Source organism: Aedes albopictus, chromosome 1 (assembly GCF_035046485.1).
Source record: "Aedes albopictus strain Foshan chromosome 1, AalbF5, whole genome shotgun sequence".
Classification (NCBI taxonomy): Eukaryota; Metazoa; Arthropoda; class Insecta; order Diptera; family Culicidae; genus Aedes; species Aedes albopictus.
In genome coordinates this window covers 257,331,960-257,357,512 of record NC_085136.1, presented here as the reverse complement: position 1 = coordinate 257,357,512, position 25,553 = coordinate 257,331,960, and the positions used below count along the sequence as shown (strand labels likewise).

Genomic DNA, 25,553 nt, shown 5'->3' with positions numbered 1-25,553 from the left:
GCCTAGTATATAAATAATCACCATTGCAGTACAGAACAAACGAAAACATCATTTCAAACCAACAAAAATAACTTACTCACTAAACTCACCGTGAATAAAATGAGTAACTCACGCGTGAGTAATGACGTCATACTCTCGCGTGAGTATTACTCACAAGTGAGTAATACTCACGCGAGAGTATGACGTCATTACTCACGCGTGAGTATACTCATACGCGAGTAACTCACAGCGTGAGCATTACTCGCAAATGAGTAAGGTGAGTGAGTATTTTTTACTCGTGAGCATGAGTTTCGCAACACTGGATTCAACTGGACGATTGTTTTAGTATATCTCAAGAAAAACCTTTATGACGTAAGGTTGAACAATAAATTCCCATAAAGGCTTCTGTAGAAATAGAATCAGTTAGTTTTTCTCCAAAAGGTTTCTTCTAAAAACTCCCAGGGAATCTTATGAGAGTCTCTGAAGTTGTTTTATTAGATTATTTTCTAAGAATTCATGCAGTAAATTCTTTCCGAAATGCCATCGGATGATCATTATTCATGTTTTTCAACTGATTTTATGAGGAATTTCCATAAGTAAACGTTTAGAATTTATCTTTGATTTACTATACTAACTCATTCAAGATTTCTGTTGTTTATAAATTGTTCTTATTAAAGCTAGAATAATCTAATTGCTCTAAATAATATTATTTGCTCTAAATTGCTACACGTTTACCAACACTTTTTCTTGAAACGCAATCGATATTTGGCATTTGGATTCAGTAAGGAATATCTACAGGGATTTATCCAGCAAGTTTGACTGTATTTTTACCGGAGCATTCCTTCAAAGATTCGTGCCTGGTTGTTTATAAAAGTTTTCCCAGAGATTTGGGATACGTGGGACCGAGCGTAACTTGCGAACGAAGCATCAAATTTTAGCAATCTTTGATTACGAGGCCAAAACCCAAAAATCCATTTTTCTACATTTTTAAAAATTCCACGAAAGAATGCGGAAAGTAAAATCCCGAAGAAAAGCCTGGAAGAGTCCTATCAGAGGTTCCTGGTGAATTTCTTGAAAAAAAAAACAAATCCCGCAAAACAATTCAGGAAGTATGTATTCCTGGCGGACCACCTGGAGGAGTATAGCTATAAAGCATTCGTTAAAATTCACGAATAAAATGAAATTTAAAAAAAAAAACTTTCTTAGTTCTTGATTCAAACTAGCAAGAAAAGAATCATCAAAGCTCGAATTGGATCTTATTTTAAAATTTAGGGAAAAAATGAATTAAAAAAATAAAGAATAGTATTTGAAGGCATTCTCGCAGAAGTTTCTGAAGGTATAAATGTATTTTTTTTTTTTGATAAATTTTTGAAGGAATTTCATAGAAAGTTTTGGGACGTTATCAGAGGATTCTACAGCGATTCCTTGAGAATCCTCCAGAACAATTAACAAGAAGAGGCAAATTCTGCATGATTATACAGTATTTAAAAACAATGAATAAAATAAATAATGTCGTGTATGTCCTAGAATAAAATGTGAAATTTGCAAAAATGATCTTGTAGTTATTTCTAGGAGAATTTCCAGACAAATTCTTCACGTTTTCAATGAGAAATCACCAAGGAATTTTTCAAATGATTTTCTAAAGAAATATTGCTAGTGGATGATTTGGAACCATCCTTTGGAAGGAATTGCTGAAGTGTCGAAGAATTTGAGATTTCTTGTTGAAAATCACAATGAAGTCTCCGAAGGCAATTGCTTCGACGGAGCCCTGATGGAATTGCAAGAAGAGAGAAGTTTGGAACCATATTTGGATTCTGGAGAATTTGATAGAACCTGACCAATAGGTGGAAGTCGGATGAGAATGTGAAGCATGGAAACGAATCTATGGAAGTTGATGAATGTCCTTCTGCATGTTTTCAGAGGGTTTCGATGGTTTTTGAGTCGAGGAAAGTTTCAAAGGAAGCCTTTAAGGTCAATCTAGAGGATTGACAGTGGGTTCTAAGTGCAACCTAGGGAGGTCCTAATGGGACAAAAGAAAGCCAATGGGGTATCATGGTGGTTTCACGGCATTGATTTAACTGTGTGATGAGACTTTCATGGAGGTTTCAGAAAATTTTCTGGATACCTTCAGGAAGGCTTCGAGAGTTCTTCAGGAGGTACCATCGAGGTTCAGTAGGATGTCTCAGATGGTTTTAGGGGATTTTCAAGGATGTTTCAGAGGATTTTCAGTCAATCTCAGTCAATGTTAGACGAGTTTCAGTGAGGTTTCAAAGGGCAGAGTTTATGAAGGAATTCTGGAAAATTTCTTTGGCTTTCAGGAAGTTTCTGGATTGTTTCAATAAACTGTTAAGGATAAAGGTGGGGTCAAAGATTGTTTCACAGAAGATGCTCAAGCTGTGATCAGCTGGGTAACTATTGTAGGCGGTGGCAAGCCGTCTCGTATGAATCGATGCATGTCACTGGGTCGTTACTCGGAGACGTTACGTTACCTCGTGCGAGTAGTAAAACAGCAAGCGCAGTTAGTTCCGAAGCATCTGGAGTTTAAGACTACCTGCCTTTACGGTCCTCTCGACGAGGAGGTGTATATGCACCAGCATGTTGGATATGAGAAGGTTGGCAAGCAGGAGCAAGTCTTTCTGAAAGCGTCTGGAATATAAGGCTGGAAACAGTAGTGTACGAGGAACCTTGCAAAAAGTTTGAACTTCAGCTTGGAGCTGCAAACGACGATTTCTACAGCATAAGCGTGTGGCGTTTATTAGAAAGTGGATCGTTGAACTAGGACTGCTGGACGCGAAGGTTTAAAAGACGTTGATGGACCAAGCGTACAAAAGAATAGGCAACGACCGAACATCTGGGAGGATGCCTCTAAATACCGAAGCAGTATAGTGACGTACATGGAGGTAACAGTACGTCCAGATATTGAATCTGCTGCATCCATACAGGGAAGAAAGTTCAATTTTCCGACGAAAAGCCCGAACGATTGGCTACCTCAAGGGAACAAAAAACTGGAGTCTGAAGTTGGGCGGTGAAAGCGGAAGGCTGTTGGAATCGTATTCTAATCCTGATTGGGCAGGTAGGTGATCCAAATCTACGAACAGCTTGGTAGTATTCTATGCCGGAAGGGCCGTTCCGTAGGCCAGCAGACGACAGGGGTGTGTGAGTCTCTCGTCAATGCAATGGAGGCTATGGCTTCGACGATTGTGTTAAGTCACATGGTTAGTTCTGAGCGAACTAGCAAGAGGACCAAACAAATCGAGACGAAGGAGCGCTCCATCACGGGACAGAGAACAGATAAAATTAAGGCGTACATTTTAACCAGATCGTTTTATCCAGCTACTGGCTTTTGTCCAAACTTGAGGACCTAAAGGTACTGAAAAGGAGTGTCAGTAAAACACAACATCCATCTCGACTATCGAATAAATTCCTGAATGCATAGACCGAATCCCTTTTAGAGGATCTGACAACACTGGTTTATTTGACGTTTTTCTTTATGTAATAAGAACAACAAGATGTTTGTCAACAAAGTCTAAGCTGTGATTTTCTCTCCCTAATATTTTCTTCCTGTTTCCTGGTGAGCAAATGTTTACCCCGCAGGTTATGGGCCCATACTCGGGCCCACATATTTGACATTTAAGTGTCTCACAGACACTAAAGATTAACTCTGGCAATGACAATAATACACAAACAACCCAGAGCAGATATTTGATGGGAACACGGAGAGTAGAGAGGTGGTCATAAAAATATATCAAATTTTGATTATGTATAAAGCAGCACTTACCCAGAACTTTAGAACCCAATTTTCCAGCATTCATGTTATCCATGTACCTACATGAACGGCTGTCACCCGACTCGTTCTCATCAGGTTTGGGATGCCATTTTTCATCTGCCGCGTTGTCATTGTCACATATATGTACGAACGATGACAGACCGCCATTGTTAAGTGCCAGCAGCAGGGTGTGCCGTCATTTGGCATACACTTTTACACACGTCCTGTCCATGTACGGCGGCCACGCTTGAGAAGGGACACCAACCGACTGCGAAGTAAGTGACAATGACAGAAGCGGCATGCAGCGCCGAGAGATGTGCCAGGCCATAACCTCTATCGCCCTCGGGGTTAGGAAGATCATTTCGCCATTGTTATGGAAATTTTGGTGGTGTTTTCATGCGAAGAAAAATGAAAGGGATGACATAAAATATCCCGTTGTAAGCCCTGATGTGGGATCTAGCGAGGAAGCATGGAGAACAGCAATAAAATTGCATCAGCAGCGTGTAGAGAGATTACGTCGTCGTCGTAGGAGGCCGGAAGATTCATTTCCGTTCCCACCCCCAAGGTGTGTATCTCCCGACCGCCGCGCGCACGGATCTGAGAACGCAGAGTGGAGCAACTTTTCCAATCAAGGATAACTTCGCAATCCAATTCGCGCAATATTAGATTGGAGGCTCGGATTGAGCACCGTCTCGCTAATCTGGCAAAGAGCTTTGCCGTCGGCTTGAAATTGGGACGCAAATTGCGTCCCAGCGTCTCAGCCCTTCCCATCTTCATTATGGAGCTTTGAATACCGGTAGGTATGGAGCTGTATGGAGGTAGGTAGCTTTTGACAAATTGAATTTCTGAGCGCCGTCATCGCACTCGCATCGATCACTTTCCCAATGAGAACGTGGCTGAGAAACTGAGGTAAATCACGGCACCATTATTGGACCCATAATAAGAGCGCGTAGTATAAGTTATGGGAAAAACTCCCTAGTTTCCGTCCGGTGCACGATTGGCTTGGAGGGTGGGAATCGCCTTGTCAGCGGTGAAACAACGGGAAAACCCATCGCGAGTGGATGAAAATAACTTTTATTACAAGAAAATGTTTCAAATATGCTTCCGAGGCTCTCCTTGGAAGCGAAAGAAGGAAAATAAAGAGGAGGGCAATTAATTACCCCCCTCTTCTAAATGATGATTAAGTAAGCGTTATACCAACCTTGGCAATATGGACGGCTACGCCATTCTTATTGACCAGCACGCAAAAGTGGCGTGCCTACTGCGATGTTGACTCAACTCATTTTTTGGAGAATTTGATGTTTACGAGCACAGTAGGCGTTCGATCGGTGAAAACGCTTCCGCTGCAATGCTTTTTAATTGAAAGTCCGCTAAGGGCAACAATTTTGCAGTTTTTACACCGTTATCCGTCAAAATGTGGTGTCAGCAGCGATGCGATGTTTTGCGAATGCACATTGCCTTCATTATTTCGCAACTGACAGTTCGTTGACGTTTGTCAGTTCTTACAGTTGTCGAATGTCATTCGATAAGCGAAACGTTAACATGTTGCAGTTATCAAACGTCTACTGTAGTGGCTGCTTCTGCCTCCTTAACGCATTGTCAAAGGCCTGCTAGGTTAATAACCACCCACCAACGTGTCAACATCCAGATTTACTACCGCTTAAACAACATCCGAACTACGCCAATTTATCCAGCTACATGTCAAAACACGTATTTCGTTGGCTTCACGACGACAAATTGGCCCGCGCAAGAAATCCGAGAATAAAGTTAAACAACCGGAAGGCAGTAAACCAATTTTCGGCAAAACATTTGACGACTACATGGCTGACGACCTCCTATACAGATAGCTAGAGCCGCAGTGAAACGTCTTCATTCGGCATGCCACACGCTAATATCATCATGGTCCCTGCCTCAGTGTCTTCCACTTTCACTCTATGATGCTGCTACGATTGCAATGCGAGATGGTGTGACATTTGAACAAATTGAGTCAGCCACTTTATACTAAAGTTGAGGCGTCGCGGTGTCATCCCCTCTTGCTTTTGGGGGTCTTGATATGGTTCAATATATTCATCCAATTTGTTTTTTGCTTAGAGCTGCTACTTGGTTGAGTTGTTTTTTTTTTCGGATGTCTAGAGAATGTGGGGAAGGTAGGCGAAGACATTCCAACGATAACATCTCTACACTCAGATAAAAAAAAATGTTGTTTAAGTTACCGAATCCATGGTAAATTTGATAACCGTACCGATGATTTACTACCGACAACATAATCAGTGAGGTTCACTAAAATATGATTAAAGTTACAATGCATTTCAGTAATTTTTACCAATAGCCGATAAAAGACCGTTAAAATCGGTTGAGAACTGTTTCCGCAATCGTAGTCACCGCATCGAAGGAGTATACATTTCCGAAGCAATTTATGAAAAAAAGCCGAATGAATTTCGGGAGGTACTTCTAAAGGATTTTTTCCTTGGTGGAATTTTCGGAACAATTCTCGGATGAATTCCTAAAGAAGTTTTCTGATGAACTCCTCTAGTGGAACCTTGAGTGGAACCTTCGGAGGAATTCTTGGAGAATTTTTTTTAAAATATGTTTGGATGATTTGTCCAGTAATATTTGCGTAAATTCGTGGATGAATTTTCCTAGTGATGCGCTCAAAACTACCTGGGGAATCATTGAACGAATTCCCGGATAAATTTCTTAAGAAATCTTCCGAGTTATCACTGGTGGCTTTCTTGGAAAAAATCCACAAGAAATACATGGAGAAATCATCAAAGCAATCCATAACAACATTATTGAATATATATCCGAAGGAATCTTTCTCGGAATCCTAAGAAAATTAGAATTATAGGAACTCCTACAAAAATTCTCGAAAGAATTCCTGGAAATATTCTCAAATAAATTTCTGTGGGGTAAAATGGGACATTATTGTGATATGGGCAGCATGAATATGTTCCATATTCGTTGCGGATAATCTTTGCTAGAATAATAATGGATGTAGATCATCAACGGAGACCTTCTGGTCAAATTTGGCAACGAAACATGAAAATTAGAATGAATTGGGGCAAAATAGGTCACATCCCTTGCTCATCCATGGTAAAAATAAACTCTATCTAGTTTTATTTAAGAGTATTTGCATCATAATTGCATGTTATCGCATGAAAACTTCGAAAACAGCTTGAAAATATGTGAAAAAACTATTTTTTCATAGTTTTCAAGGAATATGGGGCAAAATGGAACATTATCGTGATATGGGCAACTTGCCACTTGTGTTGCCGATTTCAAATGGTCGTTAAATTCCTTACACAGTTTCGGAACTGAACTTGGATGTTTGTTCTCTGTGTTAAAATAGTGCAAAAAAGGGCAAAATGGGGCGAAATTGGACCTTTACCGTGGTCTGCACAAAACGAGACCACCACCATTCGATTCCTTGTCATTTTTTACATAGAAATAGGTATTTGATGCTTTTCCAAATCAGCGGCTTCTAAAAGTTGCGATTTTGGGTCCATTTTTTTCCCACTGTGTAATGGTTCGTTGTTTGATTCCAGATGTGTTTTTTTGTTATTAAAAACTTGTTTTGTGTTGCTGGGGGCATTCATTGACTTCGTCGGCTAGACACACTTGTGCGAAGAGCGATACAAAACGAATGAAGATTTTGTTTTCTTCACGACGCAAGCCCTTCCCGACGATTTGCTACTAAAATAAGTCATCCGATAAGGAACAAAAAAACGATGACTGCCTAGTTTTTAACGGCAAAATTGTTGCTTTTTGGAACTTTCACTTAAAGAGCATTTCAGTTTGAGCGTTTGCTTCGAGCAAACGTGTACCGTATTAATGCTCTCCAACCGGTTCAAAGAGCTTCCTCGGAAAGGACCCGCCTTCAATGGCGCCGTCGTCGTCATCTCTAGCATCTGCCACCATGCTTTCTCCTAATTAATACCAGCATGTAACAGCACCTCCATAAGGGAATATCTTTGATGAATACACGAGAAGGTAAACGCTCCAACGAGACTGTTGGCGCGTAGTGTTATGTATACCCTTCTAATTGAAACAAGATTATTAGAAAAATTGTTCTTCTGGTGCTCTTCAAAGACGCGGGAACCCACTTCCCATCAATTTTAATGATCCTGGTGTTCCCACGCCAAGCTGGATATACCTTGAGTGCGCCGTGTTCCCAGATCAAACGCTCTTCCTTCACAGCACTGCACTGCAGATAAACATATCAATTTACATGTTCATCAACCGTCCTAGCCTTGATCCTCGCCCTTCCTCCGGAAACAAAAAACATAGGGAATGTAAGCCCAACCAAACAAAAAAAAAATAGGTACCAGAATGAAAAACCGGAAAACAGAGCTTTGATGATTTCCGAGGAAATCCTTTCTCACTCCGCGATCTTACCATGACATTTCAGTTGCCTCATGGCTTTGCCTTGGTAGCAGCAATTGTTACCATAGGGCAGTGCATGAAATTATCTCCTTCTCTTTTACTCTTACAGACATTTTGTAAACAACAAGGCCACGAAACGTCAAAATCCCATACAAAATCAAAACAGTGCGGTGCCCTATAGAGCTCTGGACCTGACCGACGCCGTCAACGACGACGGGTTGCTGCGACGTGAGGTATCATCTTTCGGTTTTTCATTTTTCCAACTGTTTGTTTCGTTTTTTTGCTTTCGAATGCTGAGTTGTCGTTGGCGGTGAATTTGGATGGAACGAATGGACGCGTGCAAATAAAGCCACCCGGGCCCAAATTATGAAACACACAAAGGGAAAGGAACATCACTTTTTTTCTGAAAATTGCCAGTCACAACATGAACGGCGACGACGGCAGACGATCTAGATGTCTTTCTTTTCAACAGTTTCAGTTTTGTTTTTGTGGGAAATTCGAACGATTCCGAGGATGAAAGGTGAGGATCGATCTACCTATTTGCGTTTTTGTATGTGTTGTTTTCATGTTCAGATTTTTTCCTCACTGAATCCAAACTTCCCTATAGGAATGGGAAGTTTTTTTAAGGGAATGTCACTAACCGTGCTAACCGTAAAAATCACATGTAGGTGCTGCCATCCATTGTTAACCGCTTCTAACCGTTCCTCGGTTACCAGCGGTTAACGACGAAGAGCAGCGGCTCAATGCCCAATTTTCCGGTTAGCACGAGTAGTGACATTCCTCTTGTTTTTTTTATTATTCAGCACTTAACGTGCGCGGGAGATGACACATTTATCCAGCATTTAACGAGCGCCAATGGCTGCCAGAATTTTACTCTTTTTCTGCGGTAGAGTTCAAACTATGTGACTTCTGGCCTATGTCGCTGCGACGTTTGACATTTGTGGCGTACGAAACGCCAGATTTAATCTATAAGATCGATCATATGTCGTCCAATCGATCGACTGTCAGCCAACAATTTTGCTAGACAGCTGATCGGTAAGATCGACCATCCATCTTATCGATCAACTGTCAGTCAAACTACACAGGCCAGATCTCGGATAGACCTTATCGTTTAACAGGTGCGTGATTGCTTTTGCTTACAACTTTGGACCAACGGATGAACACACGAACCTGCCATTTCCTAAGAAGAACTGTCAAACAGTAGGAAAATCAACTATTTTGAACGTATTTTAAGAGTTCGTCAACTGAAATGATTCTATTCAAGGTTTTATCCCCTGACCTTACAGCCTTTCGGAGCGACCAGCACCACCATATAAAAATGCAAAAAATTCACCGGCCGGTACCCTTTTTCACTTTCCATCATCGCATCGGCAGGAATTCCACGAAAAATTGTTCGACTTCGACGCAAGGATGGTGACTCCGATGGAGGAGCAGTAACTGTCAAGCACTACTGGTTCGGCGTGCTACCGTACTGCTGCCTGCCAACATGCGCCGCGCCACCACGCGGATTTCCCACCGCTTTTTGCTTCTTTGAAGAAGCATCATCATCAAAGCAGCAGGCGGCGAGAATGATTTAATTTGTGAGCGATTTCAAGTGGAAAACTTGCCATTCGGAAGGCAGCAGGCCCTGCCGGCATAGCGCCCGATAGGAAGGAAGGGGTAACACCACTTGACTTGCTATGCTTGTTAAAGCTTTGTACACCGACGGCTTTGAAGGGTTATTGGCAATGACAGCTGAGCGCTAATTAGGCGCGTCTTGACGGGGCGCGCTAATTGAATTGTTTGAAACTGCTTTTTTTTTCATCGCCGTATTGGAGTAGGAAGCGGTTTGTTGAGCTGTTTTGCATCTAAAAACTATTCGTCCTGTTTGGTTCGGTTCAGCTGGCAAATCTGGACCCAATTCTCATGACTGTTTGACAGTTGATTGATAGCATCGAGCAACTGTCAGACGCCAGTTTGTTTGATCGCTAATTACAAACTGATATTGGTAGCAGTGGGCACAAGCGATAGATACTAAAGGTCTCGAATACTATATTAATATTTAGTTTAAACTGCATGTGTCAGGCCAAAATGTTCACATAGCAGCGTCGGTGGTGTTGTGGTAAGCGTAATTGCCTTTCACCCCAGTTGGTCTAGATTCAATCCTAGTCGACGCCGTCGGTATTTCTGAGACAAATATCTGATCACGCCATCCCTCTGATAGGAAGTAAAGCCGTAGGTCCCGGCCCATGTGTTTTTTTTTTCCTTCTAAACCATAGGGGGAAAATCTGCTCAACAGACACCCTAACAGGAAGGTTAGGGTAGTGTGGGGCTTAGGCCGTCTTCTACAACAATAGTAAAAGCCAGGACTACTCTCTCCTCGACCCACTAAAACACATTCATATGGTCGCCAAACCCTTCGTCTCTCCGGAACCACCAAGAGGCATTGTTTCAGAAAAGGGCTAGTGCACATCGCATCCACAAGGTTAGCTGCGTAGCCTGCAGCAACGAACATCGATGACTCGCTTTGGAGAGTCCATCACGGTAGCATGCTGGCGCTTAGCCAGGTTCCCGAGTGGTCCTCACCACTCCCTATGTCCTTGGAAGGCTGGCAGGGTCAACCCCGCCCGTGCCCAACTGCTTGGCAGACACCAAGAACTGATGCCCACGTGCAACCCGATCTGACCTGCTGAAGGCAAGGGTATCACTACCCTCCAGGCCCTATCAGCTGCACCAGAGGGTTGCTGACAGCAGGGTCTCCACCTGCCCCGACCCTTGCCGAGGACCCCTTTCCAACCGCGGGCCCGGATCCAACCCAGTAGACCGACGCCACGACAGGACCGCTACCGGGACTTCCTCTCCGCGGCCACTTAATCGCTGTAAGGGTCGATCTCGACCGCAGGGCACCGGTATGACCTACGAAGCCGACTCCGAACCCCTGGACCACCTCTTGTACTGCATCTGGACTAGCCACTCTCCGAGTCCACGCGCCACCTCCTCTGTAGCTCCCAGACGATATGGGTGATAGCCGTTGAAACGGCGTTCCAGCCAAACTCATCCCTACACATCCTCTGGACCAAATTGTCCGGGATTGTCTCCTCCCCGCATGTGGCAAGCATGCGGTCACGCATTGTGCGAAAACGCGGGCACACGAACAAAACGTGTTCCACCGTTTCCTCTAAACCATTGCACACTGGGCATTCGGGAGAATCCGCATGCCCGAAACGGTGTAGATACTGTCGGAAGCAACCATGACCTGAAAGGACCTGTGTCAGGTGGAATGTAACTTCCCCATGGCGCCTATTAATCCAACTGTCTACCCTCGGTATTAACCTTCCTTTGGTGGAACTGTCCCACGCGCGCTGCCTTTTGACCATAGAGGCCATCCTGGCAGTCCTGCGTATGCCTCTTGTGCCGCGCATTTCGAAGCACTCCATGTCCTCACTGATAAGGATGCTGATAGGCACCATACCAGTAATGACGCAGAGAGCGTCGTGTGACACGGTACGGTACGCGCTCGCAACCCGCAGGCACATAAGCCTGTAAGTACTTTCCAGCTTCCGTCGGTAGCATTCAGTACTTAACGCGGTGCCCCACGCCGGGCCGCCATACCTAAGTATGGACGTAGCAACACTAGCCAGAAGCTGGCGCTTACTGGCGTACACCGCAGAGCTATTGGACATCATCCGGGACAGTGCCGCAATAGCTGTGGAGGCTCTATTACAGCCATAATCGACGTGGCTACCGAAGGTAAGCTTATCGTCGATCATCACGCCCAAGTGTTTGACGGAGCGCTTTGACAGGATAGTGCACTCACCTACACTGACCTCCGCTTGCTGCTCTGACTTCCGGTTGTTAACAACCATCACCTCAGTCTTGTGGTGAGCCAGCTCCACTTTCCTGGACCACATCGACGCATCCACGCCTCTACAACCTTTATGAGTGATCGGTAGTCAACTTCACCTCCTCGATTGTTTCACCATAGACTTCGGCAAAGCCGACAATCTGCACTCCCACTGGGTACTCTAACCTCAACACCTCGTCGTACATGACATTCCATAACACCGGACCCAGGATGGAACCTTGCGGGACTCCTGAGGTTATGTGAAAGCACTTCCGACCCACCTCCGTGTCGTAGACTAGTACACGATTCTGAAAGTAACTTCCGAGATTCTTGTACAAGAACCCCGGTATCCCCAGACGCAAGAGCGCAACGGCAATAGCAGACCAGCTGGTGCTATTAAACGCATTCCTAACATCCAGAGTCACTACCGCACAGAAACGAATTTCCCTCCTCTTATGCTCGAGTGCTTTCTCGGCGGTTTTTGTAACCGACAAGATAGCGTCTACGGTGGACCTCCCCTTCCGGAAGCCGTACTGGTTACTCGAAAGACCATTTTCGCCCTCGGTGAACCTCAACATTCTATTGAAGATGATCTTTTCGAGCACCTTCCCCGCCGTGTCCATCAAGCATATTGGTCTATATGCCGAATGGTCTCCGGGTGGTTTCCCCGCCTTCCGCAATAGTACCAGGCTCTGCCTCTTCCAAGCTTCTGGGAAAACTCCCTCGTCCAGGCATTTCTGCATAGCAGACCTGAACAGCTCGAGAGCCTCTGCAATAGCTACTTTTAAGGCCAGGTTCGGAACTCCGTCCGGACCTGGGGCCTAGGGGCTGTCCATAAACCACGTGGTCATGAGGAGGGGGGGGGGGGGGTTCGGCCAATGACCATTTTGTATGGACAAATAAAAAAAATTGTATGGACTAATGACCACGCGGGGGGGGGGGGGGGAGGGTTTCGGGTTGAGAAGTCCCAAAAAAATGACCACGTGGTTTATGGACAGCCCCTTACCTACGCTAAGGGACTTTGCTATCCCCGCAAGTTCCTAATCGGTGACCCTCTCCTCATCGCCAGCCCCAGTCCCCGGCTGTCTTACGAAAGGAGGCCAAGGACTAGGATCATGACGCGGAAAAGGCCCTTCGATGATCCCCTCCAACATCTCTGGAGATTGCTCTGTAGGAGCCATTACACCTCTCGTCTTGGCCATAACGATCCTGTAGGCATCACCCCACGGGTTCGCATTGGCACTCTGACAGAGACCCTCAAAGCAGGCCTTTTTGCTTGCTCTTATCTCGGTCTTAAGCGTGGGTTTTGCAGCGGCGAACACCACCCGCCGTTCGTTTCGCTCTTCCTCTGATCGTGCTCGTTGCATCCGTCACCTAGTCCGTAGGCAGGCGCGGCGCAGGTCCGCAATCGCGTCGGTCCACCAGTAAGCCGGTGGCCTCCCATTTCTAGGGTGGACTCGCCTAGGCATGGTCGCTATGATGGCGATATCCGACTTCCACTCAGAAACTGCCTGTCAAAGCAGTTGCTGAGCCGCATCACAGTGGTTCAGGTTCAGCTGCGTTACCTGCACTGTGATTTCTTCCCTGCGGCTTCCTTGAAGGCCGGGCACCTTGGACCGCCCGTTGGGTGTCTGTTGTTCGTGGATTTCCCAGTACAAATCAGACACGTGGGTGGACTCGTGCAGCCTTGTGCCTTATGGCCTTCGCCGCCGCATCTCCTACACAACTTGCTCCTGTCAGGGCCTTTACAGTCCCACGACTTGTGCCCTGGTTCAAAGCACCGGAAGCAAGCACTCGGTGGCTTATGCAGGGTCAGATGGCAAACTGACCAGCACACCTTTAACGGACCTATTCGCGTCCGCTACAGGTAGCTGAACCAAGGCTATCTGCGTTCTTGTAAAAAATCAGTGTGGTCATCCTGATACGCTATGGACTAGGGTTCAAGTTTACTGCGTCATGATAGCGAAGATTAAGGTGTACGTCGATGAGTCGGAAGCAGACGCCACAGAAATCCTACTTTTTTATGATGAGCTGGTTATAGTGGCAACAGGACTAAAAGAAAAAGCCTTTGATCCGGATGGTAGTCCCAATGCAGTATAGAAGACTGGGATCCTGGAGTTTCCGGACTTTGTTCATGGCAGCACCGAAGAAATGTCTGAACGATTGCTTCTCCCAGATATATGGAAGGTTGAGAAGCTGGAGCTGCTGCCAAAACCGGGCAAACCGCCAACGATATCGGACTGTTGGATATTATTGGTAAACTTCTAGAGAAGATCATCCTAAACACAGACTGGTGGAGTGTACGAAAAGTGCGTCTCGCGACCCCCCAAACGCATGCAGGCACGCTTCGATTGTTTTACGAAAAGCGCAGTGACGACAGACTGGGGGGTCGCGAGAGCCAAGGTTGGGAACCGTGGGTCTAATAGGTAGTACATTTTCGGTTTAGACTTCTAAAAAAGCGAGGCATCAAAGCCAGTCGGGATCTAAGATTTATTGTCGCCTCTCCAGACACTTTTTACCTTCGGCTATCAAATCCAGTCGCTGTTTCTGAAACTTTGATAGCTGCAGTTTCCGCTTAATGCATTCACCAGTGGCATCCATGTTACCCTGCAAGGCCTTACCCTGACGCTGAATCAACTCCGCCAGACGCTGCATCTGCGGTTGAAGTGCTTGTTCTATCTTCGATTGAATCTGAAATTTTGAAAACAATCAATGTTAACCAAAAACGATCGTTTCATCCCTCAACAATTCACATTGTCCTTCGTACAGCTTCCCACGTTGAAAATCGACGTGACAAACTCCTTGATCGACGCTCCTTCCAACTTCTGCGCACAACCCTGCATATCCGACAGCATTCGGCTGAACCTTCCCATTGCACTCTTCAACGCTCCTTCCTGTTTCCCCAGCAAGCTTTGCGCTTTCTCCAAACATGGCTCGATCCCTCCCTGCAACGCCGCCTCGTACTGCTGGAAATTTTCCTGAACACTCCGCAAGCATTCCTGAGGCGCTTCATGCTTCGGCGGCTTCATCCTGGCAAATGCTTCGGAGATCTTGTTCCCTATCGACTTGGCACTGCTATCCATCTTCTCCCGCAAACTTCGCAACCCGCTGGATTTCTTCTGCTGGAACTGATCCATCAACGACTGGACCTTCCCCGGAATGGTGTCTAGCTGTTCGATGAGGTTCCCTATGCTGAAGAACTTCTTCAACTGGTCGAAGAATCCTCCTTCATCCGGCGCAACCGTTTTCGTTTCGTTGCTGCTGTTGTTGTTGCCATCATAGAACATGTCCTTGGTCATGTCCGGAGGCAGCTCCAACTTCGGTTGAAAGTCGTCGTCACTGCTGTTGTTGCCCGAATCCATCAGCTTGGGATCCAGGTCGTACTCACGGCCGAACTCTTCCGGGGGTTCTTCAACGTCATCCCACACGTCGCTCATGTCGAAGTCGTCGTCGTCCTCCTCCTCATCGGCTTCGGATTTTGCGGTGGTGGCGGCAGCGTCTTGCTCTGTGGTTGTTTCCAAGTTCTTGCCAGCGTTGGAAGTAGCTTCCTTCTTATCTTTGACCGTAGTTGCTATGGTTACTTCACTGTTCTTCACGGTGCTTGCAGTTGTTTCTTTCTTATCCTCTTTATTTGGCTTGTCCTTTGGTTTCGTTTGTGCTTTGGTGGTTGCTTCTACCTCTTTCGTCTCGGCTTTCGTTACTTCGCTCTTCTCTGCATTATCTGCTTGAGTTGTTTTGTCATTCCCTGGCTCTTCTTCTGGTTTCTTCGTTGTACCCTCAGTCACTGCTTCATTTTCTGCTTTAGTTGTCTGATCTGCTTCAGCTGCATCAGTCTTTCTGTCTGTTTTGTCACTCACCTCGTCCTTATTCCCAGGATTCTGTGTCTCTTGACCATCCAACGTTGTCTTATCTCTATCCGGCATTGCTTGCCCCTCTGTCCGACCTTCCAAAGCTCCGGGAGTTGTGGTTTCCCTGATAAACTGCAAATGATCACAAATTACTGAAACATTCCATCGCACCGTAGAATTCTTATCACCGAAATGGAATCAAATTGGCAAATATTTCTCCCGCAATCGTAAATTACGGGTACTGTCGTCGTTGCGGCACTTTTCGCCAGAACCGCCCAACGATTGAACAAACGCTCGAAGAATGCCGCACCCGGTCGAACCAAGAGCAGCTCAATTTGCATGACCCAAGTAACAATTCAAAATCATTAATAAGCATGTCAGTTGATTAAATGTGCTACAAAGGCGCCGACAGTTGTACAAGAGTTTATGTTGAACAAAATGGCGAATAAATGTTTCATGCAGTAGAAACTGCACGTTAGTTAAACATATTTCTGCTTATTGAATAACCAATGGTATAAAAGTTTAAAAACAGTTGCTTAAGTATTGCCATCATCTGTCCAATAGTGCTCTAATAATGATAGAATACAAGCTGCTTCCAACGTATTAGATGCCGTTATTCCACATCAGATCTTCAGTGGAACAAGTAGCCTATTTAAAGTTTAACAACTTTTGCTTGATCATTTTATTCAACTACACTGATATAGCTTAACAACAAGATATTACCATGTTTCTTTAATACAAATGTTACACTTTTATTCAAGCAATGTTGATTAGCAGTGGTACTGTGTCACTTAATTATCGTTGTTCGCCATGCCCCTTTTTGTAAACATGATTGCTGATTAGGAGCCTAAAAAGAGCAACCGCGGCTACAAGCTTGAAGACCAAAAAAACTTCATGCAGCAGCTCTAAATATCACACTCTTCACACTTTTAAAAACATTCTGACTCACCTTTTACACTACGCTCCAACGACAGCAGCATCGGCAACAAAAAACACCAGAAAATGCAACTGCAGTGGATCCTGGTCGGCTCCTCTCTTTGGTATTGACGAGAAAGATTACCCACCAAGGTGGCACCGGTCAAACCGGGCTCAGCTTCCTAATGTTCATATTTCCAGCTGATTGGAGATATACACAATCGTTGCACATTTTCCTTTCGACACAAAACAGTACCGGTGAAAATAAAACAAATAAGTTCACTTGTTTGGGCGTTTAAATGAAAAAAAGTTCGAAGAGTCACCAATCTTACAACACAACACCGTGAATTACTGACACGTTGTAAACAAACAAACTAATTAGCATGCATGCCTTATGATTAAACGTTGCGGTTACAATTATTCAAACATTGATCAACTTCAATGTTTATGAAGGCAATTAGTTGAATAAAATATGTAAGCAATGTTTAAGCAGCATATGTACGGTAATGTATTCGACTTAGGAATTGAATATTTATATACTGCTTTAAATCTGCCGATTCGTGTAATTCGGATTGAAGCAGAGCGGATGCAGACGAGTGTGAACCCAAAGATCCAGAGTTCGAGTCTTTCCATTGATGTGATTTGTCCCATAAAATGTAATAAATTAAAGATGTTGGGGGTACATAATCAGAGAGAGCTATTCCAGACACAAATGCAGAAATGTTGAAAGTTAAATCATTTTCTCATTTTATTGTTACATGATGTAACATGATGTTGAAGAAACGTTTAAGAATCGTTTTTGTAGGAATTATAAAATCATATCTATAAATAGAAATAAATTTCGTAAGTTTTATCACGGCTCCAGCATGTTTTGATTGTATTATGGTGGAATAAATATCGAAGAAAGCTTGTTATTATGCGCTATGCTGCTAGTGCACAATAACGGTTTCTAAAACCATTCTTAAATTATTAAACAAATAGCGTCATACAACATTGTTTAATAAACGTTGAAGTAAAGTTTATGATGTTTGTGTAAATTGCTGATGGTTCTAACGTTGAACAAGAGTTTCATAACCGATGTACGATCATTGGATAAACTTTCATTTCATCGTGCTTATAGAACGGTTGACGTTGAATAAATTCTCATTTTTGGGCGAACAAGAGTTGAAGAACAGTTTCATTTTAAAATTATTCAAATATAATACAACTTCCAGTTTAATAACGTTGCTTTGAGAAACATTTCTTAAAGCAAAAATTGTTTCTTGGGGAAATCACGCACTTTGCCCATCAAAGCAACCGTACGCCGTACGCCATCATTGTTGAAGCCCGATTCGCTTCAAGTAGTTGTAGTCGTTTCGTTGTAGTAGGCTATAGGCGAGCGAGCGACTAGAAAGCGCCCGTTGTTATGCAAAATGATGCCGCTCCCGGCTCTCGGTCTGGGCCCATACCCACCTGCACATTCATCCTGCCCAATCCTGGAATGTGGAGCTCCAGCGAGGCGGCCAACCATGGAGCACACAACAAGACAACCACCAGTAGTGGTATTATCTCCATACCAGGTGACTTATTTCCTCTCTCCGTTTCCGTTCGAAATCTCGGGGCATATAGGAATCACATCTATAGTTCCGTCCCTGCAGGGACGACGACGACAATGATGACGATGACGATAGTGTGGGACAACGGCTGCTGCCGTGTCTTCTATAGAAGGATTGTAATCAGTACAATGAAACCACTAAGCTCGCCCAGGACGTTGTGCAGCAGTAGCAGCAGGCTGGAGCCAAATGAGACGGGAAAATCTTATTCCAGTGGGGCAAGTGGAAGGGATGGGAAGTGTGCTTTGCTAGAAGGCGAATACCGTTCCGGTGTCGACGGAAGGTCATATTTATAGACGTTTTTCTTCGTTAGTTCAGCTGTTCGTTAGCGGTTCGTTAGGGATGTCAAAGAAGTGTAAGTTTGTGTTTTTTGGGATTGAATTGCAATCATATCCTACCTTTTTAAAAAATCTTGATAACGCATGCTGACAAGGTTTAAAGAAATATCTGTTGATTCGAAGTTTTTTTGCGGCGTCTCAGCAGAATCCTGAAGAAACTTTCAGAAGAATCCTGAAAGGATTCTCAGCAAAATCTTTAAAGAATTCTCAGCAGAATCCTCAAAGGATTCTCAGCAGAATCCTGAAAAAAAATCTCAGCAGAATCATAAAACAATTCTCAGCAAAAATCTTAGAAAATTCTCAGCAGAATCCTGGAAGGATTCTCATCAGAATTCGTGAAGTATTCTCAGCAGAATCCCGCAAGGATTCTCAGCAGAATCCTAGAAGGATTCACAGCAGAATGCTCAATGGATTCTCAGCAGAATCCTAAAAGGATTCTCATCAGAATCCCGAGGGGATTCTCATCAGAATCCCGAGGGGATTCTCATCAGAATCCCGAGAGGATTCTCATCAGAATCCCGAGGAGATTCTCATCAGAATCCCGGGAGGATTCTCATCAGAATCCCGAGGGGATTCTCATCAGAATTCGTGAAGTATTCTCAGCAGAATCCTGCAAGGATTCTCAGCAGAATCCTAGAAGGATTCACAGCGGAATCCTAGACGGATTCTCAGCAGAATCCTAGACGGATTCTCAGCAGAATCCTAGACGGATTCTCAGCAGAATGCTCGATGGATTCTCAGCAGAATCCTAAAAGGATTCTCATCAGAATCCCGAGGAGATGCTCATTAGAATCCCGAGGGGATGCTCATCAGAATCCCGAGGGGATTCTCATCAGAATCCCGAGGGTATTCTCATCAGAACCCCGAGGGGATTCTCATCAGAACCCCGAGGAGATTCTCATCAGAACCCCGAGGAGATTCTCATCAGAACTCCGAGGGGATTCTCATCAGAATCCCGAGGGGATTCTCATCAGAATCCCGAGGGGATTCTCATCAGAATCCCGAGGGGATTCTCATCAGAATCCCGAGGGGATTCTCATCAGAATCCCGAGGGGATTCTCATCAGAATCCCGAGGGGATTCTCATCAGAACCCCGAGGGGATTCTCATCAGAATCCCGAGGGGATTCTCATCAGAATCCCGAGGGGATCAGCAGAATCCTAAAAGGATTCTCATCAGAATCCCGAGGAGATGCTCATTAGAATCCCGAGGGGATGCTCATCAGAATCCCGAGGGGATTCTCACCAGAATCCCGAGGGGATTCTCATCAGAACCCCGAGGGGATTCTCATCAGAACCCCGAGGAGATTCTCATCAGAACCCCGAGGAGATTCTCATCAGAACTCCGAGGGGATTCTCATCAGAATCCCGAGGGGATTCTCATCAGAATCCCGAGGGGATTCTCATCAGAATCCCGAGGGGATTCTCATCAGAATCCCGAGGGGATTCTCATCAGAACCCCGAGGGGATTCTCATCAGAATCCCGAGGGGATTCTCATCAGAATCCCGAGGGGATTCTCATCAGAATCCCGAGGGGATTCTCATCAGAATCCCGAGGGGATTCTCATCAGAATCCCGAGGGGATTCTCATCAGAATCCCGAAGGGATTCTCATCAGAATCCCGAGGGGATTCTCATCAGAATCCCGAGGGGATTCTCATCAGAATCCCGAGGGGATTCTCATCAGAATCCCGAGGGGATTCTCATCAGAATCCCGAGGGGATTCTCATCAGAATCCCGAGGGGATTATCATCAGAATCCCGAGGGGATTCTCATCAGAATCCCGAGGGGATTCTCATCAGAATCCCGAGGGGATTCTCATCAGAATCCCGAGGGGATTCTCATCAGAATCCCGAGGGGATTCTCATCAGAATCCCGAGGGGATTCTCATCAGAATCCCGAGGGGATTCTCATCAGAATCCCGAGGGGATTCTCATCAGAATCCCGAGGGGATTCTCATCAGAATCCCGAGGGGATTCTCATCAGAATCCCGAGGGGATTCTCATCAGAATCCCGAGGGGATTCTCATCAGAATCCCGAGGGGATTCTCATCAGAATCCCGAGGGGATTCTCATCAGAATCCCGGTGATTCTCATCAGAATCCCGACGGGATTCTCATCAGAATCCCGAGGGGATTCTCATCAGAATCCCGACGGGATTCTCATCAGAATCCCGAGGGGATTCTCATCAGAATCCCGAGGGGATTCTCATCAGAATCCCGAGGGGCTTCTCATCAGAATCCCGAGGGGATTCTCATCAGAATCCCGAGGGGATTCTCATCAGAATCCCGAGGGGATTATCATCAGAATCCCGAGGGGATTATCATCAGAATCCCGAGGGGATTCTCATCAGAATCCCGAGGGGATTCTCATCAGAATCCCGAGGGGATTCTCATCAGAATCCCGAGGGGATTCTCATCAGAATCCCGAGGGGATTATCATCAGAATCCCGAGGGGATTATCATCAGAATCCCGAGGGGATTCTCATCAGAACCCCGAGGGGATTCTCATCAGAATCCCGAGGGGATTCTCATCAGAATCCCGAGGGGATTCTCATCAGAATCCCGAGGGGATTCTCATCAGAATCCCGAGGGGATTCTCATCAGAATCCCGAGGGGATTCTCATCAGAATCCCGAAGGGATTCTCATCAGAATCCCGAGGGGATTCTCATCAGAATCCCGAGGGGATTCTCATCAGAATCCCGAGGGGATTCTCATCAGAATCCCGAGGGGATTCTCATCAGAATCCCGAGGGGATTCTCATCAGAATCCCGAGGGGATTCTCATCAGAATCCCGAGGGGATTATCATCAGAATCCCGAGGGGATTATCATCAGAATCCCGAGGGGATTCTCATCAGAATCCCGAGGGGATTCTCATCAGAATCCCGAGGGGATTCTCATCAGAATCCCGAGGGGATTCTCATCAGAATCCCGAGGGGATTCTCATCAGAATCCCGAGGGGATTCTCATCAAAATCCCGAGGGGATTCTCATCAGAATCCCGAGGGGATTCTCATCAGAATCCCGAGGGGATTCTCATCAGAATCCCGAGGGGATTCTCATCAGAATCCCGAGGGGATTCTCATCAGAATCCCGAGGGGATTCTCATCAGAATCCCGAGGGGATTCTCATCAGAATCCCGAGGGGATTCTCATCAGAATCCCGGTGATTCTCATCAGAATCCCGACGGGATTCTCATCAGAATCCCGAGGGGATTCTCATCAGAATCCCGACGGGATTCTCATCAGAATCCCGACGGGATTCTCATCAGAATTCGTGAAGTATTCTCAGCAGAATCCTGCAAGGATTCTCAGCAGAATTCTAGAAGGATTCACAGCGGAATCCTAGACGGATTCTCAGCAGAATGCTCGATGGATTCTCAGCAGAATCCTAAAAGGATTCTCATCAGAATCCCGAGGGGATGCTCATCAGAATCCCGAGGGGATGCTCATCAGAATCCCGAGGGGGTTCTCATCAGAATCCCGAGGGGATTCTCATCAGAACCCCGAGGGGATTCTCATCAGAATCCCGAGGGGATTCTCATCAGAACCTCGAGGGGATTCTCATCAGAATCCCGAGGGGATTCTTATCAGAATCCCGAGGGGATTCTCATCAGAACCTCGAGGGGATTCTTATCAGAATCCCGAGGGGATTCTTATCAGAATCCCGAGGGGATTCTCATCAGAATCCCGAGGGGACACTCATCAGAATCCCGAGGAGATTCTCATCAGAACCCCGAGAGGATTCTCATCAGAATCCCGAGGGGATTCTCATCAGAATCCCAAGGGGATTCTCATCAGAATCCCGAGGGGATTCTCATCAGAATGCCGAGGGGATTTCCATCAGAATCCCGAGGGGATTCTCATCAGAATCCCGAGGGGATTCTCATCAGAATCCCGAGGGGATTCTCATCAGAATCCCGAGAGGGTTCTCATCAGAATCCCGAGGGGATTCTCATCAGAATCCCGAGGGGATTCTCATCAGAATCCCGAGGGGATTCTCATCAGAATCCCGAGGGGATTCTCATCAGAATCCCGAGGGGATTCTCATCAGAATCCCGAGGGGATTCTCATCAGAATCCCGAGGGGATTCTCATCAGAATCCCGAGGGGATTCTCATCAGAATCCCGAGGGGATTCTCATCAGAATCCCGAGGGGATTCTTATCAGAATCCCGAGGGGATTCTTATCAGAATCCCGAGGGGATTCTCATCAGAATCCCGAGGGGATTCTCATCAGAATCCCGAGGGGATTCTCATCAGAATCCCGAGGGGATTCTCATCAGAATCCCGAGGGGATTCTCATCAGAATCCCGAGGGGATTCTCATCAGAATCCCGAGGGGATTCTCATCAGAATCCCGAGGGGATTCTCATCAGAATCCCGAGGGGATTCTCAGCAAAATCCTGAAGGGATTCTCAGCTGAATCCTAAAAGGATTCTCCTCCCCCCCCCCCCCTGACAAAGTTTTAAGAAATATCTGTTGATTCAAAGATTTTTTGCGGCGTCTCGGCAGATTCCTGAAGAAACTTTCAGAAGAATCCTGAAAGGATTCTCAGCATAATCTTTAAAGAATTCTCAGCTGAATCCTCAAAGGATTCTCAGCAGAATCCTGAAAAAAAATCTCAGCAGAATCATAAATCAATTCTCAGCAAAAATCTTAGAAAATTCTCAGCAGAATCCTGGAAGGATTCTCATCAGAATTCGTGAAGTATTCTCAGCAGAATCCTGCAAGGATTCTCAGCAGAATCCTAGAAGGATTCACAGCGGAATCCTAGACGGATTCTCAGCAGAATGCTGGATGGATTCTCAGCAGAATCCTAAAAGAATTCTCATCAGAATCCCGAGGGGATGCTCATCAGAATCCCGAGGGGATTCTCATCAGAATCCCGAGGGGATTCTTATCAGAATCCCGAGGGGATTCTTATCAGAATCCCGAGGGGATTCTCAGCAGAATCCCGAGGGGATTCTCAGCAAAATCCTGAAGGGATTCTCAGCTGAATCCTAAAAGGATTCTCATCAAAATCCTGATGGGATTCTCAGCAGAATCATGAAGGTATTCTCAGCAGAATCCTGAAGGGATTCTCAGCAGAATCCTGAAGGGATTCTCAGCAGAATCCTGAAGGGATTCTCACCAGAATCCTGAAGGGATTCTCACCAGAATCCCGAGGGGATTCTCAGTAGAATCCCGAGGGGATTCCCATCAGAATCCCGAGGAGATTCTCATCAGAATCCCGAGCGGATTCTCATCAGAATCTCGAGGGGATTCTCATCAGAATCCCGAGGGGATTCTTATCAGAATCCCGATGGGATTCTCATAAAATAATCCCGAGGGGATTCTCATCAGAATCCCGAGGGGATTCTCATCAGAATCCCAAGGAATTTCTTTTAAGAATCCCGAGGGAATTCTCATCAGAATCCCGAGGGAATCTTACCAGATTCCCGACGAGATACTCATCAGAATCCCGAGGAAATACTCATCAGAATTCCGAGGGGATTCTCATCAGAATTCGGAGGATATTCTTATCAGTATCCCAAAGGGGATTCTCATCAGAACCCGGGGAGGATTCTCATCAGAATCTCAAGGGGATTCTCATCATCGACAACAATCATTGCCGAATTAGCCAATAATTCACGCCAAATTCGAACATCCCTACCTACCCGCAGGTAAAACACGTGTCTTCTTCAGTCGTTCGTTTACTCAGATGGGCTCGCGGTGGGGTCTCTTCATTTCCCGCACATCATCTCTCGTCTCGCCGTCGTGGGTGCTGCTGTTCCACCAGCATCTGTTGCTACAAAGGATCGGGACTCGGACTCGGACAGTAGCAGTCAGTAGGTATAGGTACGCGCACGACGCGTGCCTTCATCAAATGCTAACTGGACTCGGGAGATTACATACATCTTCTCGTCGTGCGTGATTCTATATACGACGGCTTCGATTCGATGTATCTATAGCACAGACAAACAGACGTATCACGGATACATAAACGCTCAATGCTAATAACATTGTATTTCACAAACCGACAAGAAGATGGCGTTAGTGAGCAAACGTCAAACAGGAGCAAGATCGGCACGAGCGCCGTGAGCGAGCGATTTGCGAACCACGCAGTTTTTGAATCAACCGTTAAAAAGAAAAACATGAAGAGTATGTGTGGAGACGGCTGTTTGTCTGTACCACCATCAAGTGGGCGAAGTGGGAAGCAAATTTATTGACCCTCCCGTTGGACAGCCGCTTGATAGAAGGTCCTTCAGGTGCCATTACGTTGGGTGTTGCTTTTCCAGCTTTGAAGAAGGCAAGCGGGCAACCTCTTGTCCGACCGATGGAACATTTCAACAATGTCCTTCGAGAGCGGGAGAGAGAGAGTTGATGAATTACGGACGGCTACTGGAAATTCCTTTGAATGCGAATGGCATCTGAAGATGTGTAGGGAGCTACTGCCTCGTCCGGATGGATGAAGTCAAGGGAGGAGTGGACGCCTCTAGGGCGTACGAATCTAATTGGTGCATTCGTTTTGGCTCTGGCTTCCTTTACGGCTAGTGGAGGGGAGGCAAATGGAAACCAGCTCCAGTGTCAAGAAGAACCGATCTGCTGAGATTGCTGACAAGATATTAGATATTGGCAAAACAGCATTTAACTGCCAAGTGCAGCCAAAATGTGTACAGAAGATAGACTTCTTTCAAATTTTAAGGTGGATTTTCGTGATAACTGGTTTTGAAACCCTTTCTAGCTAGTTTGGATTTGACGATAATTAGCATTGGCAAATGCTGAATATCATACAATTAGCATTTCTTAATTGCTTGTTTATTCATAAACATGAAACCACACCGAGCTAAAGCTCCAAGCAGTAGTCACAACACCTCTCAATTTAATTGAATTTCGCCCCCTAGCGTGCACCAATTCCAATTTAGGTAGACAAT

The 25,553-nt window shown here is 45.5% G+C and overlaps 2 protein-coding genes across 3 annotated transcripts in view; one reads left to right on the top strand and one right to left on the bottom strand.

Moving 5' to 3' along the window:
* Nucleotides 1–25,553, top strand: part of LOC109400449 (uncharacterized) — a 364,886-nt gene that overhangs the window by 193,417 nt on the left and 145,916 nt on the right. The window lies entirely within an intron of this gene.
* LOC109400432 (uncharacterized) lies at nucleotides 14,423–18,550 on the bottom strand. The gene is made up of 3 exons (XM_029860283.2): nucleotides 18,167–18,550; nucleotides 14,705–15,931; nucleotides 14,423–14,642 (listed from the first exon to the last, which is right to left on the bottom strand). The coding sequence occupies exons 1-3, from the start codon at nucleotides 18,266–18,268 to the stop codon at nucleotides 14,442–14,444; spliced, it is 1,530 nt and encodes a 509-aa protein (XP_029716143.2). The 5' UTR covers nucleotides 18,269–18,550; the 3' UTR covers nucleotides 14,423–14,441.

Bases quoted from the DNA above. Each gene is read 5' to 3' on its own strand.
- LOC109400432 (XM_029860283.2), bottom strand. From the start codon at position 18,268: ATGGAGATAATACCACTACTGGTGGTTGTCTTGTTGTGTGCTCCATGG. The intron at 15,932-18,166 runs GTGGGTATGGGC...GATCATTTGCAG, and splicing joins TGGGCAGGATGAATGTGCAG to TTTATCAGGGAAACCACAAC. The intron at 14,643-14,704 runs GTGAATTGTTGA...TCAAAATTTCAG, and splicing joins GAAGCTGTACGAAGGACAAT to ATTCAATCGAAGATAGAACA.